Below are 14,167 nucleotides of genomic sequence, written 5' to 3'. Positions count from 1 at the left end.
AAGGAACAGAAATTATGCACATTTGCATTGTGAACAGTATGTAAACAGTATGTATTGAACACAAACTTAAAATCTGTAACTAAAACCTACTGAATCGATCTAATGAAAATCATTCACACGGTATTATGTAGACAAGTATGTTTAAAAAAATATTTTAATAAGCATATTCAGAATGGCAGACAGGGAATGGGAAAAGGGAATTATTTTACAGTGCAAAATTACTATGATAAACTTAAAAACATCTAATTCATAATTTTAAATGCCTATTTAAATATTCAAATACATCTTAAAGCTCAACAGACTTGTTGTGTTGAACTGAGTTGCAGATTCTGAACTCTATTTGAAAACACATTATGAAACAGAATACCATTTCAGATGAAAATGATAGTGCTTTGCTGAGGATGGGCATGGGGTGGGGGAAACTATTAACAAAGGCTTTTTTTCCCCAATGCAGTTTGTTAAGAGTTCAAGAGTTATGAAATGTACTAAATCTTCAAGCAAATTAAATTCATGATATTACTAAAAATTTTAAAGTAGTGCAATGACTTATCAAGTTATAGTGGCTGCATTATGAAGAACAAAGTACTGTGTGAAATATCTGTATAAACACAAAATACAATTAAATATTTCTTCACAAAAAGCTGAGCATTATGTATTATAATAGTGGAATGTCTTTCATTAGGCATACTTTAAAAAGATAAGATTAAGAAAAGTAAAACTTCCTAAGATGTATACATGTGCCCTATTTTGCAAACATGCCTGAGAATGTACTAAAAATGTTCCTGTGGTATTAGCTTCCAAGAACTTCACAAACCTGCAAACAAAATGCATCTTAAAAAAAGGTGAAGATAGCGTCTTTAGTATTGCAACTTAAAAATACAACATCACTCTTCATTTGAAACACATCTATAGACCATCTTTGACAAAGAGCTAGGAGCCAGGATACTTTTAATTTGTGTAATAAAAACTGATTTAGAAAATGGACTGTGACCATCTGCTAAAGCTGCCATTCTGGATAAATTAATTTTGTAGGTAAAACAAAACATTCACGCTTCTCAACACTTCCACCCAAAACTTTGATTTATCTAGATATGTATGTAACAGTGAATGTGCATTAAATGAAGTCAAGTGTTGTAAAGTTGCATTTTAACACTGTTTGGGGAAAAGAGTTGTTCACATTGGTGGAAGTAAGCAGTCTGAACATATGTTAATAGTAATACTTCATGGGGTAAGGCCTAAACCATAACTTCTCAGTGCAAACCTTTACTTAATTGCATGAAACAGCTGAGCCATTAAAAATAAGACCACAGAAGATTTATTTTAAAAAGGCATTGGCTCTTGAACTGATGGCTGAAAATGAGTCAGAAGAAGCATTTGGGGGTATGCCTGTGTGAAAAAACAAGAATAGTTAATAATCTTTTATAAAAGTCTGGATATAGGTTGGTCTATCAGCTGTATAAAACTACATTTTTAACAAGAATTTTGCACTAAAAATAAAATGGCACTCTTGCAAGGCTATGCAAATGGATGATCCTATTTGTAATCATACATAGCAATGGTACATCTTATTTTCATTTTGGAAATACACTCACTTCATCACTTTTTCCTCATAAAATCAATATTATCTGCCAACTCCTTGTATGTGCCAACATCTAAATATTGCTTGACCTTTTCCCCTGTTAAGTTAATGCAAAAATGGGAAATTTTATAATGCATATAAAAATAACCGAACAGGATTCTGGTCAGCATGATATATTGAAGCACGTAAGCCAACATTAAACTTTTGTCTTGCTTCAAAAATAATTCTGAAAATTAAAGCAAACGCAAAACAAACTATGTAATCTAGGTATCATGCTTAACTTCAAAATTCTCAAACTATTTATCCCTAAGTAGAAATTTGAAAAAACAAATTTTCACAATCCTTTATGAATGTGATTTTACCACCTGTATAAGAAACATGACTTAGTTACTACACAAACACTTAAAAATTCATTAGAAAAACCTTAGCAAAATAAAATGAAAGCTGACAGACTCAGAATATCAATTCCTCTCATAAAAGTTTACCAACTGTACAAGTTAAGAAAATTATACAAGCTTTTGTATTAAGAAAGGACAGCTCAGTCAAGACATATGTACTGTAAAAATCTTTCAAAGGCTACAAAGAATCTGGAAAAATACAGAATGTATTTCTTAAGCCCAGATAAGAATATGGAAAGACATCATTGATGTCAACAATTTTACATATACAAACCTGACTTGGTTTATTTTTAAACTTCTATATATAAAAAAATCATGCTAGCATAACTTTCAGGATTCATAAGGGTTTCCTTAATAATGACACTCAATTTGTATGGAGAGAAAAATTTCTCTTATAAAAGATAAAGACATTTCAAGAAACACAGAAAAATTGGTGTTAAACAAATTTGAATGTGGTCTTTCTTCTCTGCCAACAAACTAAGCAAAAAATACCTGTAGTGAGCTTTTAAGATTAATACATCAAATGAGAAGGTACAGATATTTCCGTAGTTCATTCAAATTGACTATACTATTTGTTATATCCTTAAGAGGGTCTTTACATTTTTAAAGTAAAAAGTCTACAAAGGGCAGAATTACGAAATCTTATTTACTAAAGTTAGGACTCAATTCAAATTTTTAAAATTTTAACCAACTGCTTCAAGGAAATCAACTTTTTAAGGTAACCCATCAACCCTGAAAATTTTAGTCACACCAGATTTTACTTCAAAGAAGGTAAAACAAGTCTAAAATTTAGTCATCTGTGTTTTCAAGTTCTTCAAATTTTCCATGTGACATTGCTTCCTGGAAAAATTCAGAAGAACCTGGACTTTCTTTTCCATTGCTGTTTACCCTTCGCCTTTTGGCAGGTCTCTCACTTTTTTCATCAAAATCATTTTCATTTCTTGCAGTCATATGGGCAAGTTTTGGGTCAGTGGTACGGTTATCTGTTTCATAACCATTAGTATCCATATCTGCATGAAGTGGTCTCTTATTTCCACCTGTTGGTCCATTAACATGTAACCCTTCAACTTTGATTTCTTCTTTGCTCAACATTTCACCTGGTCCATTAGATGACACCCCTACATTGGAAGAAACGTAAGTGAAACTGCTAGTATTAAAAAGCTAACTTTTACACTATTCTAAAACAGCTATTGTAAAACAGCTTTACATCAAGGATGAGAGGTGTCAAATCTATGTACATACGGTCTGAATTCTGGCTCTATTTACTGAGTGTGTCACCTTGGGCAAAAGTTACTTACATTCTTTGTATCTCAGTCTCACCACATATACAGTGAGGGTAATAAAAGACTTACTTTACAGGTTTGTTATGAAAAGTTAATAAATGTAAAGAATTAAGAACAGATTCTGCCATATATTAGGAGCATCCTGGTGTTATGTAACAACAAACAAGCACTGGGTCCAGTAGTCTAAATAAGCTAAATTAAAGCAAAAATATGCACAAATTAGCAAAATGGTAATACCTTTCTAAAACTATGTAAAAAAAAAATCGACGTTCTTTATATTCTTGACTTTTCTACTGCCATATAAAATAACATGACTTTTATTCTTTTTTTTTTAAGATTTATTTATTCGATAGAGATTACAAGTAATCAGAGAGGCAGGCAGGGAGAAAGGAGGAAGCAGGCTCCCCACTGAGCAGAGAGCCTGATGTGGGGCTTGATTCCAGGACCCTGAGACCATGACCTGAGCCAAAGGCAGAGGCTTTAACCTACTGCCTTCAGCTCAGGTCATGATCTCAGGGTCTTGGGATGGAGTCCCGCATCGGGCTCTCTGCTCAGCAGGGAGCCTGCTTCCCTTCCTCTCTCTCTGCCTGCCTCTCCATCTACTTGTGATTTCTCTCTGTCAAATAAATAAATAAAATCTTTAAAAAAAAAAAGAATAAAGGTATTGTGCTTTAAGGGTAAGGATCACACATCTACCTAAATGGATTTAATCTGTCATAATGTTCAAAAACTAACACTTGCTTTGTCCAAACATACATTTGAAAGTCATAAAAGCAAACAAATTCCTCAGTAACAGGTTGAGAAAAGAGTAATTATTTACTAGAAGTTACAGTAAAAACGGCACTTAGAGTTGATTGCAAAATGAACTAGCCATTTTGGATACTTAATGTAAATATAAAATGTGCTACTGAGATAGTTAAATTTTAATTATCTGAAAAATATATTCAGTATAAAAGATGAGCCTCAAATGTTACATTTTGGTCAAAGAAAATATTCTATGGCCCCAACTCAAAAGTGCACTCAAATCATAAATGCATAATGGGGATTATGCACCAGGATGCAGAAGAAATTATACTGCTATAGTATAAAGAGCTATGTGACAACTATGAGCAGGTAAAAAAAAAAAAATAAGATCTCAAGACACTAAGCCCCTTACGAAATAAATAAAATTACACTGGAGAATTCCTTCCTTTCCTTGGAAAACGTGGGAATCTTGATTATGGGTACCTAGATGAATGGCTTCTGGGCTACTGAATAAACTAACTTATAAATACCTCCTTAGGTTAACTGCATATTCTCATCAAATGGTTAAAAAAGAAAACAAAGGGACACCTGGTTGGCTCAGTGGGTTAAAGCCTCTGCCTTTGGCTCAGGTCCTCATCCCAGGGTCCAGCCCTGCATCAGGCTCTAGCCCTGCATCAGGCTCTCTGCTCAGCTGGGAGCCTGCTTCCCTTCCTCTCTCTCTGCCTGCCCTCTCTGCCTATGTGTGATCTCTGTCAAATAAATAAATAAAAACCTTAAAAAAAAAAAGAATATTTGATAAAGTAGTATCAATTATATGTCTCCCTGAGCTTCTTGCCCTAGTCTTAAGGGCAGACCCTTAGCTTCTTATTCTGCCTCAGGACAGCATTAGACTACACGCCCTCAAACATGTTTAGAACCAAAAAAAGGGCTGCTGAGCCCTCTTTTTTGTTTGGCTTGTTCTTAGGGGGGAAGTAGTGAGGAAATAGAGAGGGGTCATCAAATGAACAAAGTATATTCACTCCAGCAGTGCCAGTGTGAAACCAAAGGTCAGAATAAGGGATAATCATTCAGTGTTGTTGTTCTAGTTTCTGTCAGGGAGCTTAGCTCTCCACTGGCCCTCCCATAAGACGGTTATATCTGAATGCAGATGCAGAGCTTATCTCTAATTCACTGGTTTTCTCCTTTATTAGTCTCGGCTTGGCAACGGTCTTACTTAGGAAGACCATTTTAATTAAAGCAGAAATCAAAATAATTCTCCGACAGGTCTTCCTTATCACCACAATGATCTTTGGTCCACTGTATATTTTAAGCGACATTAACTGAACCTCAAACATAACAGAATTCATATGCTTTTTTCTCACTGAGATAAAAGAAATGTTTCTGTGCAGTATTAATGCAGAACCCGACACCTGCTTTATCTTTTCTCATCCTTCAAGGTTATTACGCTATCAGAGAGATAACTATTCAAAACTGTGCCCTTGTTAGCTTCTTTGCACCAAATGCTTAAAGTGTTTTCCGGATAAAGTGTTACAGCTTTCAAAGTATTTCATAAATACCTGTGTACTCCTGATGTGAAAGGGCTAAATGGCTGGTGTTTTGGTCTAAGAGTTAACAAGAATATCCTATCAAAGCATTCCAACTTATTAAGAAAATTGATGCTACACAAAAAGAATAAAAGAAATGGTCACTATTGACCGTTTATTTTTATTAACTTAGTTTTTAATTTTTATTATATTTATTTTATTTTTATTATAACTTATAATTTTTATTAAACTTACTTTTTAGTGACATCAACAGGAGTTCTTTACAATTTATATTCTGTGTTAGTATATATGTACGTTGGTATTTGTATGCTAGTTCTGTGGTTATTTATAATTACTATTTTTATAACACCTGCACTGAAGTTTAATACAAACCAAAACTAAATTACCTGGGCTACTAAAAGTGCCCTTCATCATGAACAAACAAAAGTACTTTTCTGGTTGCTTACCATTCTGATTACTATTGCTGATAGTGCCATCTTCTTTCTCAGACTGGCTGTTACTACTATTTGAGGCAGTTGGGGGAGGGGACGGTGCTCGACTAGATGCAGCACTTTCACTTTCATCTAGAAGACGATCCATGTAATCCCTTAAAATTAAGTGAAATAATAAAATAATTACTTTCTTATATTAAAAAAAGCTGAAAATTAAAATTGAGGTTAAATTTAGAAGGCTTTATTAACAAATATGTCCTAATTTTCACTTACACTTATTCCAGTGCCTCATCTACCTCACCAGCATCTGAACATTTAAATGAAAAGATGCATAAGGACTTTAAACTAGCAAATTTTAGACACCTATATGAAGGTTTAAAACTTTAAAAACTATAGGTAAGTGCTCAGAGTGGCCCAATTAAAATCAGAGGATCTGTAAGTGAAGAGCAGGATGGTGCCAATCAGGAGTAGAGAAGAATTTCTACACAAACACAGACTGAAATTTTAAAGCTCCTAAAGATTATGTAATGGCTATAGCAATACCTGAAAGACAAATTAGGGCCTACAAATGAATCACTTCCCTGAACTTTCTTGGGTAACTTCTGTATTACCTTTCTGCTAGATCTGAGCTATAAGAGGCTAAGAGGCTCTTAGTTCCTCAGCTTATCTGCTGGCTTAGTCTGCCAGCCTACCATTAGAGGGGAATTCACTTCCTTAAGTTACTCCTGAACTATATGGTATGGGAGGACAGCTGTATTAAGTGACTTTGGGTTGGATTTAGAAGATCTGGGCTAAAATACTTATCTCTGAGGTTTCCTAGTATCTTTACCTGGAACATTATGTATGTATCTGTGCACAGAGTTGTTGCACAAGATGTGTGCAGGGAAGTGTTTTTGTAAACTATGAAGTGCTACTAAGTCATTAGAATAAAGGTCAGCAAACTGTGGCTTATGGGCTGGCCACTGGTTTTGTGAATAGTATTTTGATGGGACAGAGCCAAATCCACTCATTTACATAATATCTATGACTGCTTTTGCACAATAGCAAAGCTGGGTGGCTGCAAGAGAGGCCGAAGGCTTGCAAAGCCTAAAATATTTACTCTAGCTCTTTACAGAGAAAATCTGCTGATACCAGTGCTGGACTCATCCCCCAAAGGCAGGAATTTTAGTCTTTTTGTTCACCACTATACCACCTGTGCCTAAGTTGTGCATGGCACAGAGTAGAAATTAAAAAGACACAAAACAAAACAAAACAAAAAAACCAAACAAAAAACCCACAACAACCCGTAAAGCCATTATTTTTAAATTGCCTCAAAAATTTTAATAGAAATATTAAGACACTGTGAAGTGTGTAAACCTGGTGATTCACAGACCTGTACCCCTGGGGATAAAAATATATGTTTATAAAAAATAAAAAATTTTTTAAAAAAAAGAAATATTAAGACAAATCCTTAGAATTTCTGAGCAGGTGAGTAAAAATGCTTGTAAGAAGTGAACAATGGAAAGGTTTAGGATTTTACTGAAAGTCTGTGGCAATAGTCTACAACAGACTATTAACTGTAGCTGTAATATCAAACTACATGATCACACCGTCCCCTGGGATACAGGAATATAACGAATACAGGGACCTGAAGCTTTCAACAATCTGAGTCATATCAAAGAAACGTATATAACCATGAGCTAATCAATTTACCATTCTAGGCCTTATTTTCACGCCTATAAATAGATGGAATTAAATTTGATGGTATTTTAGTCCCCCCCCTTCAGCTTTATGCCATGCATCATAATTCTAGAACAATTATGTAAAAAATTTGAACCACACAGAAACACAAATGAGTATGAACACAAAGAGATTTCAGAAGCTAAGACTAGTAAGAACAGATGATACATGATGAGGAAGTGTTGGAAATAAATCTGGTGTGGTTGGGATGGATAATGGAGGATGTGAAAAGCCAAGCAAAGAAGCTAAAATTGACTAGATATGGTAATGATATTGTGAAAGTATTATTATTTCTCAAAGATTAATGGCATCCACAATGCTTAAGGAAGGAGAAGAGGCAGGTGGGCCATCCAGGAGGTTGGAGTAGCATTCAGATAACCAGAATTATGATGGGTTAACTTTTAGTTAAAAAAAAAAAAATTATTTGCAAGGTTTCTACAGTAAAGTCTCTAATTTGCATATGGCTACCAGTTCTTCCTGGTGGTGGCTAACAGAAAATCTGTAGGAAGATCTTTGTAAGGCATAAAAATGGCTAATGTGCTTCATTCTGGTGAACAAATGGAAGGTAAAAATGTAACAGAAAAATGAACAAATAACTTTCAGTATAATGTGCTCTAAACTATGGATTTTGACTAAAAAAAGATAAAAAAAACTCCTATTTCTGTCTTATAATAACTTAATGTTTTGTGCACTAGAAGTGCAACTCTTAACTCCTCCTGGAAGCAAACTGAAAAGAATCTTCATGTTTCTAGAAAACCATAATTTCTCCCTATTTGGGCAGTAACGTATAGTCCAGTCACAGCTTCTTATGGAAGATGTAGCACAGCTAAAAGGGTTAAATTGGAGTAAAATATTACAGTTCCAATTAAAAAACAAAACAAAACACTTAAGCCTACAAAACCACAGAATTCTCGCCTGGGGGAAAGAAGCCATATTTGTTCACTTCATACCATTATACCAGGGGATCACTGTAAAATCTTAAAGCATGAGAAAAGAGATGATATGGGATTACTTTTAACTGCAGCTACTCCACCTACTGAATACTTAACCTTAAGAGGAATCAAGGTTACAGATACAAGGATCTTCAAAAAGTTTCCGGAAGCTATGGAGAGATTATTAGAGAAACTCAAATGTTTGGCAGCACATCCCTACCTAACCTGTTGAGCTTGACAGCACAGAGGACCAACTAAGCCAGCCCACAACACTTCCCTTGGTGATGCTTTCTGAAAGAGAAAACTGGATGAACCATGGGTCTGACCCAGCATGGCAATTCTTATGTTCTTATTGCTGGTGACGTCAGATTGCCTGTAGTTCGTGTGTGAACATTATTTCTGAAATGGGTGAAAAAAATGAAAGATGTTACTATTGCTTTTCCCTATAGAATAGCCTGAAAACTGACTATTTTAAGATAAACTCTGAAGACCAGATAGCTGCATCTAGTTCCACATCATTATACCTCAATGTAACCAATAAATCATCATGAGAAAAATTAACTCTAAATTTATAACATTAAGCAATTAGATCAAATTTGGAATGCTTTGTATGAAATTCAACTCTAGCCATCTTGAGCTTTGAATAATGGGAGATGAGGCACAGAGCCCAGTATTCAATGATTTCTGGGGCAATCATACCCATTTATTCTCTTAAATAAATTTGCTTTGGATTTTATTTTAGAGTGTTTGATTCTTCAGTGAAGTGACCAGAAGACACCTGTAAATGAACATGACCAGGAAACAGTCTAGCCTAGGAGTTTGCAAAGCACAATCAAATATGCATATAAGCACATCTTTCAAAGGCAGTTATTTGGCCAATCCTAAGAATTTTACTGGTACACACTGACCAAATGAAATCACAACTCAGCATTATTTTTATTCTGTAAACAGCAGGAAATAATCAAGGATAGAATGGTAAAGTTCAATTACACCTTAGCCATTCATCAGCATTTTAGAGCACCTCAATGAGAGACAAAGGGTTCGTTTAATACTTGATGTACGTGAGTAACAAATTATTAGTGGCAGCAGGGACAGTTTATTTCCAAAGCTAGACTGAATGAGGCTAAAGGATTTTGGTGCATGACAACTGGTACAGGCATACAAAGCATTTTGTATGAAGCCTACATATAATAACCCACACTCCCTATTTCACTGGGAGTAAACTGAAGTTGCAGGACTAATTATTAAATATTTCTGTTAAAGGAAGTTTTCAAGAAATCAGGGAAAAGGGAAGTCACCATGGACAGGTTCTTTCCTCTTTAAAGAACTTTGTAACAAAAAACAAAAAACTTTATAACAAAAAAGAAAATGAAATTTGATCTGATGAATTCTCTCTCTATATTTTCCCTTTTATACCAGCTATATCCAAATCTTAGTTTGGTTCCTGGGATCAAAAGTAGACTGGACAAGGAACGACACTAATTTCCATTCCTTTTTAAAGGGCCTTTATTAGGCAGATAGCCATACAGCTTATGAAAAGAGTCTCTTTCCTATTTTCACTGTGCTCACAGTATTATTAGATTAAAACTATGTGCTTCTACTGAATGGAACAGAAATTAACAAAAACATGCTTTATCAGCTGTTATGATCCATTTTATTTCCTGAAAACATACTCTTACATTTGCTTTGATGCATTTATTGTCTCAAGCAATATTAGTTCATAATCTTTCATAAGATACTGAAAAGTCCAAATTCCTATGAAAATATGTCTATAAATGGATACATTTAAACAAATGTAAACTTTTATCATACTGAAAAAGATCCTAAAAATTGCAATTTTCTCAAGAAAAAATTCAAGAGCAAAAAATATAGGACTCAACAGAAAAAATACACTCACGTTACACCAGGATGAAGATTATATTTCTTTTTTCCAAATCGTGTTTGCTGAGCAAAGAAATCGTAACGTTCAGATTTTTTCCACATATAATAGAACGCTACACATTCACCAACTGACCTTGTTCGAACCTGTAAGAAACAGTTGTTTTTAAGAATCATCTCCTCCTTAAAGGAGTTATTTCATGAAAAATATCTGGGTCTGAAAATGAATCTCTATGTACCTTAAGTAATATATAATACATTATATAAAATATTAACACTGCAGCAACTTTCTTAAAAACCACACTTTCCAAACTCCCACTGAGAGAAATAATACACTGGCAACAAATCTTCAGATATTTAGTATTATGCTTTTTAAAAAACTATCATATTAATTTATCATAAACACTCCTTTATTGAAAATATCTGGAAGTGGCATTTAAGTTAAAATTAATATTATAAACAGTGTGCAAATACTTTTACTCACAGAGTACCTAGGGAGCCTACATTTAAAATTCCATTTAAAAGATTCTCTTAGTAGTCCCACCAGAGATCCAGACTCAGTTATTTTATTTTCTAGAAAGGCTAAGAATATTCCATAATGAGTTGGAAAGTACTGTAATAATGCCAATTCTAATTCACTGTTTACTAAGTTACTCCAGTAACTGTGCTATATTTGTGTGAATGAATGATTCCCCTTCCATAAATGTTCAGCACCAATGGGATTGGGAAATGATGTGGACAACTTGCCTCTTTTTCCTACTTAGCTTGGATAGCTGTGGTGGTGGTAGTGGGTGGTGGTGGTGGTGGTGGTGGTGTGCTCTAAGCCATAAATTTCTAATCCCGAAATAGGTGTCCTGTGAGACTGACTGTACCTCAAGTCAGTTTGATGACATCCTCATTTCACTACTTGACATACATTTTTCTTTCTTCCCTTATGCTTGCACTTTACAAATTTGGCCCATGTTGCTTTAAGACTGAAAGCTATCAAGGCTTTTTTTCTTTTTTAAATAAGCTTCTCAAGCTCTTTTTCCCCCCTCCTTTAGAATTGTCTTTCTATATAGACATAAGCAAAGTCAATTGTACTTTACTGAAAGCAAAAATTGGAAAGATATTTTGGGGGCACGCAATGTTGACAATATTATGAAAAATCTTCAATAAAGTAAGCCTAGAACTCATGATTAAGATTCAAACTTCAGGGCACCTGGGTGGCTCAGTGGGTTAAAGCCTCTGACTCCAACTCGGGTCATGATCCCAGGGTGCTGGGATGGAGCCTCACATCGGGCTCTCTGCTCAGCAGGGAGCCTGCCTCCTCCTCCTCTCTCTCTCTGCCTGCCTCTCTGCCTACTTGTGATCTCTCTCTGTCAAATAAATAAAAATCTTAAAAAAAAAAGATTCAAACTTCAATTCCAGGTATAAAAACAAAGTCTTAATGTTTTCACTGGACCATTCTCCCTAAAGAGTAACTGTCCTCTTTCTGTTCAGTGTAACTAGTATATTGGTATAGATAGGTCAGTTGACTTCTACACGACTGAAATAGCACCATCCCAAATATTTATAAAGAAATGGTCTTAGTTTCAATATTATGTAAAAAGACTGTTTTGGCTAGTTGTTTCAAGTTACCTATTAAGTTTTTACTCCCTAAAAAAAAAGGGATTTCTGGGGGGCGTGGGAGAGGTTCTTGCTGCTGCTAGCTATCATACCAGCTTATTGCTCCCAGAGTCCCCTCCATAGATAATCCATCATGGTTTGGTTAATATAGTGTTTGAATCCAAACACTATATTAATCTAGGAATCTAGGAAATCTAGGAATGCTAGAAAACTCTTATCCCAAAATGTTGCTCCATTCAACTATGAAACAATACCTTTTTTTATTTTTTACAATCAGAAACCTACGTGTCTAGTCATCAGTATAATGCACCCCTTTCACAGAATATGCCCTATGCTTGAAGTAATCAGATGTTCTGGACACAACACTAAGAGGTAGGATATACTTTGATACCAATACTAAGACTCAAAATTTCTTATTAGTCAGTATGTCTGATGTCAAATACCAAAATGCAACAAGATAATCAAGAATAAATTAGCTAGGGGCACTTGGGTGGTTCAGTCGGTTGACCACCCGACTCTTGATTTAAGCTTAGATGATCTCAGGGTCATGCGATTGAGCCCCTTACCAAGCTCTACACTGGGTGTGGAGCCTACTTAAGATTCTCTCTCTCTCTCTGCTCCCCCATGCCTGCTCTCTCTCTCTCTCAAATAAAATAAACTAGTTAATGAACAATATAAGTAAGAAAAATTAACTCACAGGATTTATAATCAACTATTTATAGAACATAAAATACTCTTAAATGTGCGGAAACAAATTAAGTGGACACCAATCACATCAGGATGTATAAAAAGAAGAATGTGGTGACAGACTACTGAGAACTCAGTCAACACCATCCTAGACAGGCCATCACTCAAAACTTAGATGCTCTCTTTAATGAAACATGTAAAGCCACACTCCTTGTCATTTCTTTTTGCTAAAAATGTGGCATTTATATAAACCAAGAAATAACTTAATTTCCTCCATTTAAGCTCTGAGATTTTAATTTTGCACATTCTACTTTCCCACAGAAACAACACATCTTTCTATTCTACATAACTGTACAGTTCCTACTAAAAATCTCACCTGATTTTAGTTTTAAGAGAATTAAACCTAAAAATAAATCTGCAAGTAATTATGAAGTTCTTTTGGGTATACACCAACACTGTATAATTGGTATTATTAATATGGAATGATAAATGAATCATGTTAAGTAAAACTATCAAATTATAAAACTGTAATGTATAATAAACCTGATTTATTGAGATAGTCTTCTGGAAAATTAAACTTTAAAGCCAAATTAAATTTAAGTATCTGATTTTAGACACTCAGCACTTAAATAAACGTAAAAGATATTTTAATTGTAAATAATGTCACATTAAAAACATTTTGAAGTTTCAAGATTAAACACCAGCTCTTTAAAAAATCTGTCACAAGTTTGTGGAAAAAAAATTGAAGTAATTACACTGTATACACAGATTCCACCCAGAAGTTGATTAACATAACAGGGCAATTCTTTTTCTTCTTTTTAAAAATTTTTATTTATTTGACAGAGAGAGAGACAGCAAGAGGGAACACAAGCAGAGGGAGTGGGAGAGGAAGGAGACTCCCTGCTGAGCAGGAGCCCAATGCGAGGCTCAATCCTGGGACCCTGGGATCATAACCTGAACTGAAGGCAGACACTTAATGACTGAGCCACCCAGGCGCCCATTTATCAGTGCAATTCTTAAAGGCTAATATCATGCACTGAAAAGTCACTTGCTAAACAGATCCCAGAAAATATAAGCACGTTTATAATTCCCTAAAAATATGTTAAGACATTTGAAGGTAATAAAAATATAAGATGATCTGCATTAACTAAATAACTTTTTATAAAAGAGAGAACATTATCATTACTTACTTTATTGGCCTGAATCAAATGAAAATCCTTTCCGTAGGCCTTTAGCCCTTGTTCAAAATTTCTACACTCTTCTTCTGTCCAAACAGATAATTCCTCTGACAAAATGAGGGAGAAAACTGTTATAAGCAATTTTCCCCTAAATAGTGCATATACACAGTTATAAATAAAAATATA

General features: G+C 34.6%; 1 protein-coding gene across 14 annotated transcripts in view; it reads right to left on the bottom strand.

Annotated features, from left to right (window-relative positions):
* Positions 1-136: 136 nt before the first annotated feature.
* The window catches only part of MIER1 (MIER1 transcriptional regulator), a 58,798-nt gene continuing 44,767 nt past the window's right edge, over positions 137-14,167 (bottom strand). For 10 of the 14 annotated variants that reach the window (XM_045064699.1, XM_045064700.1, XM_045064701.1 and 7 more), the window contains 4 exons: positions 13,994-14,088; positions 10,528-10,655; positions 5,995-6,134; positions 137-3,095 (listed from right to left, as the gene is read on the bottom strand). In XM_045064699.1, the coding sequence (XP_044920634.1) occupies positions 2,767-3,095; positions 5,995-6,134; positions 10,528-10,655; positions 13,994-14,088 (692 nt within the window). In that variant the 3' untranslated portion in view covers positions 137-2,766. Of the gene's footprint in view, positions 3,096-5,994; positions 6,135-8,850; positions 9,030-10,527; positions 10,656-13,993; positions 14,089-14,167 lie in introns of those variants that run through there. The other 4 variants (XM_004762961.3, XM_045064702.1, XR_006601781.1 and 1 more) reach the window with 4 other exon arrangements.

This window comes from Mustela putorius, unplaced genomic scaffold (genome assembly GCF_011764305.1).
Source record: "Mustela putorius furo isolate JIRA1106 unplaced genomic scaffold, ASM1176430v1.1 tig00003853_pilon_pilon_pilon, whole genome shotgun sequence".
NCBI classification, from domain to species: Eukaryota; Metazoa; Chordata; class Mammalia; order Carnivora; family Mustelidae; genus Mustela; species Mustela putorius.
The sequence above is the reverse complement of the archived record's forward strand: the minus strand, read 5'-3'. Positions and strand labels throughout refer to the sequence as shown.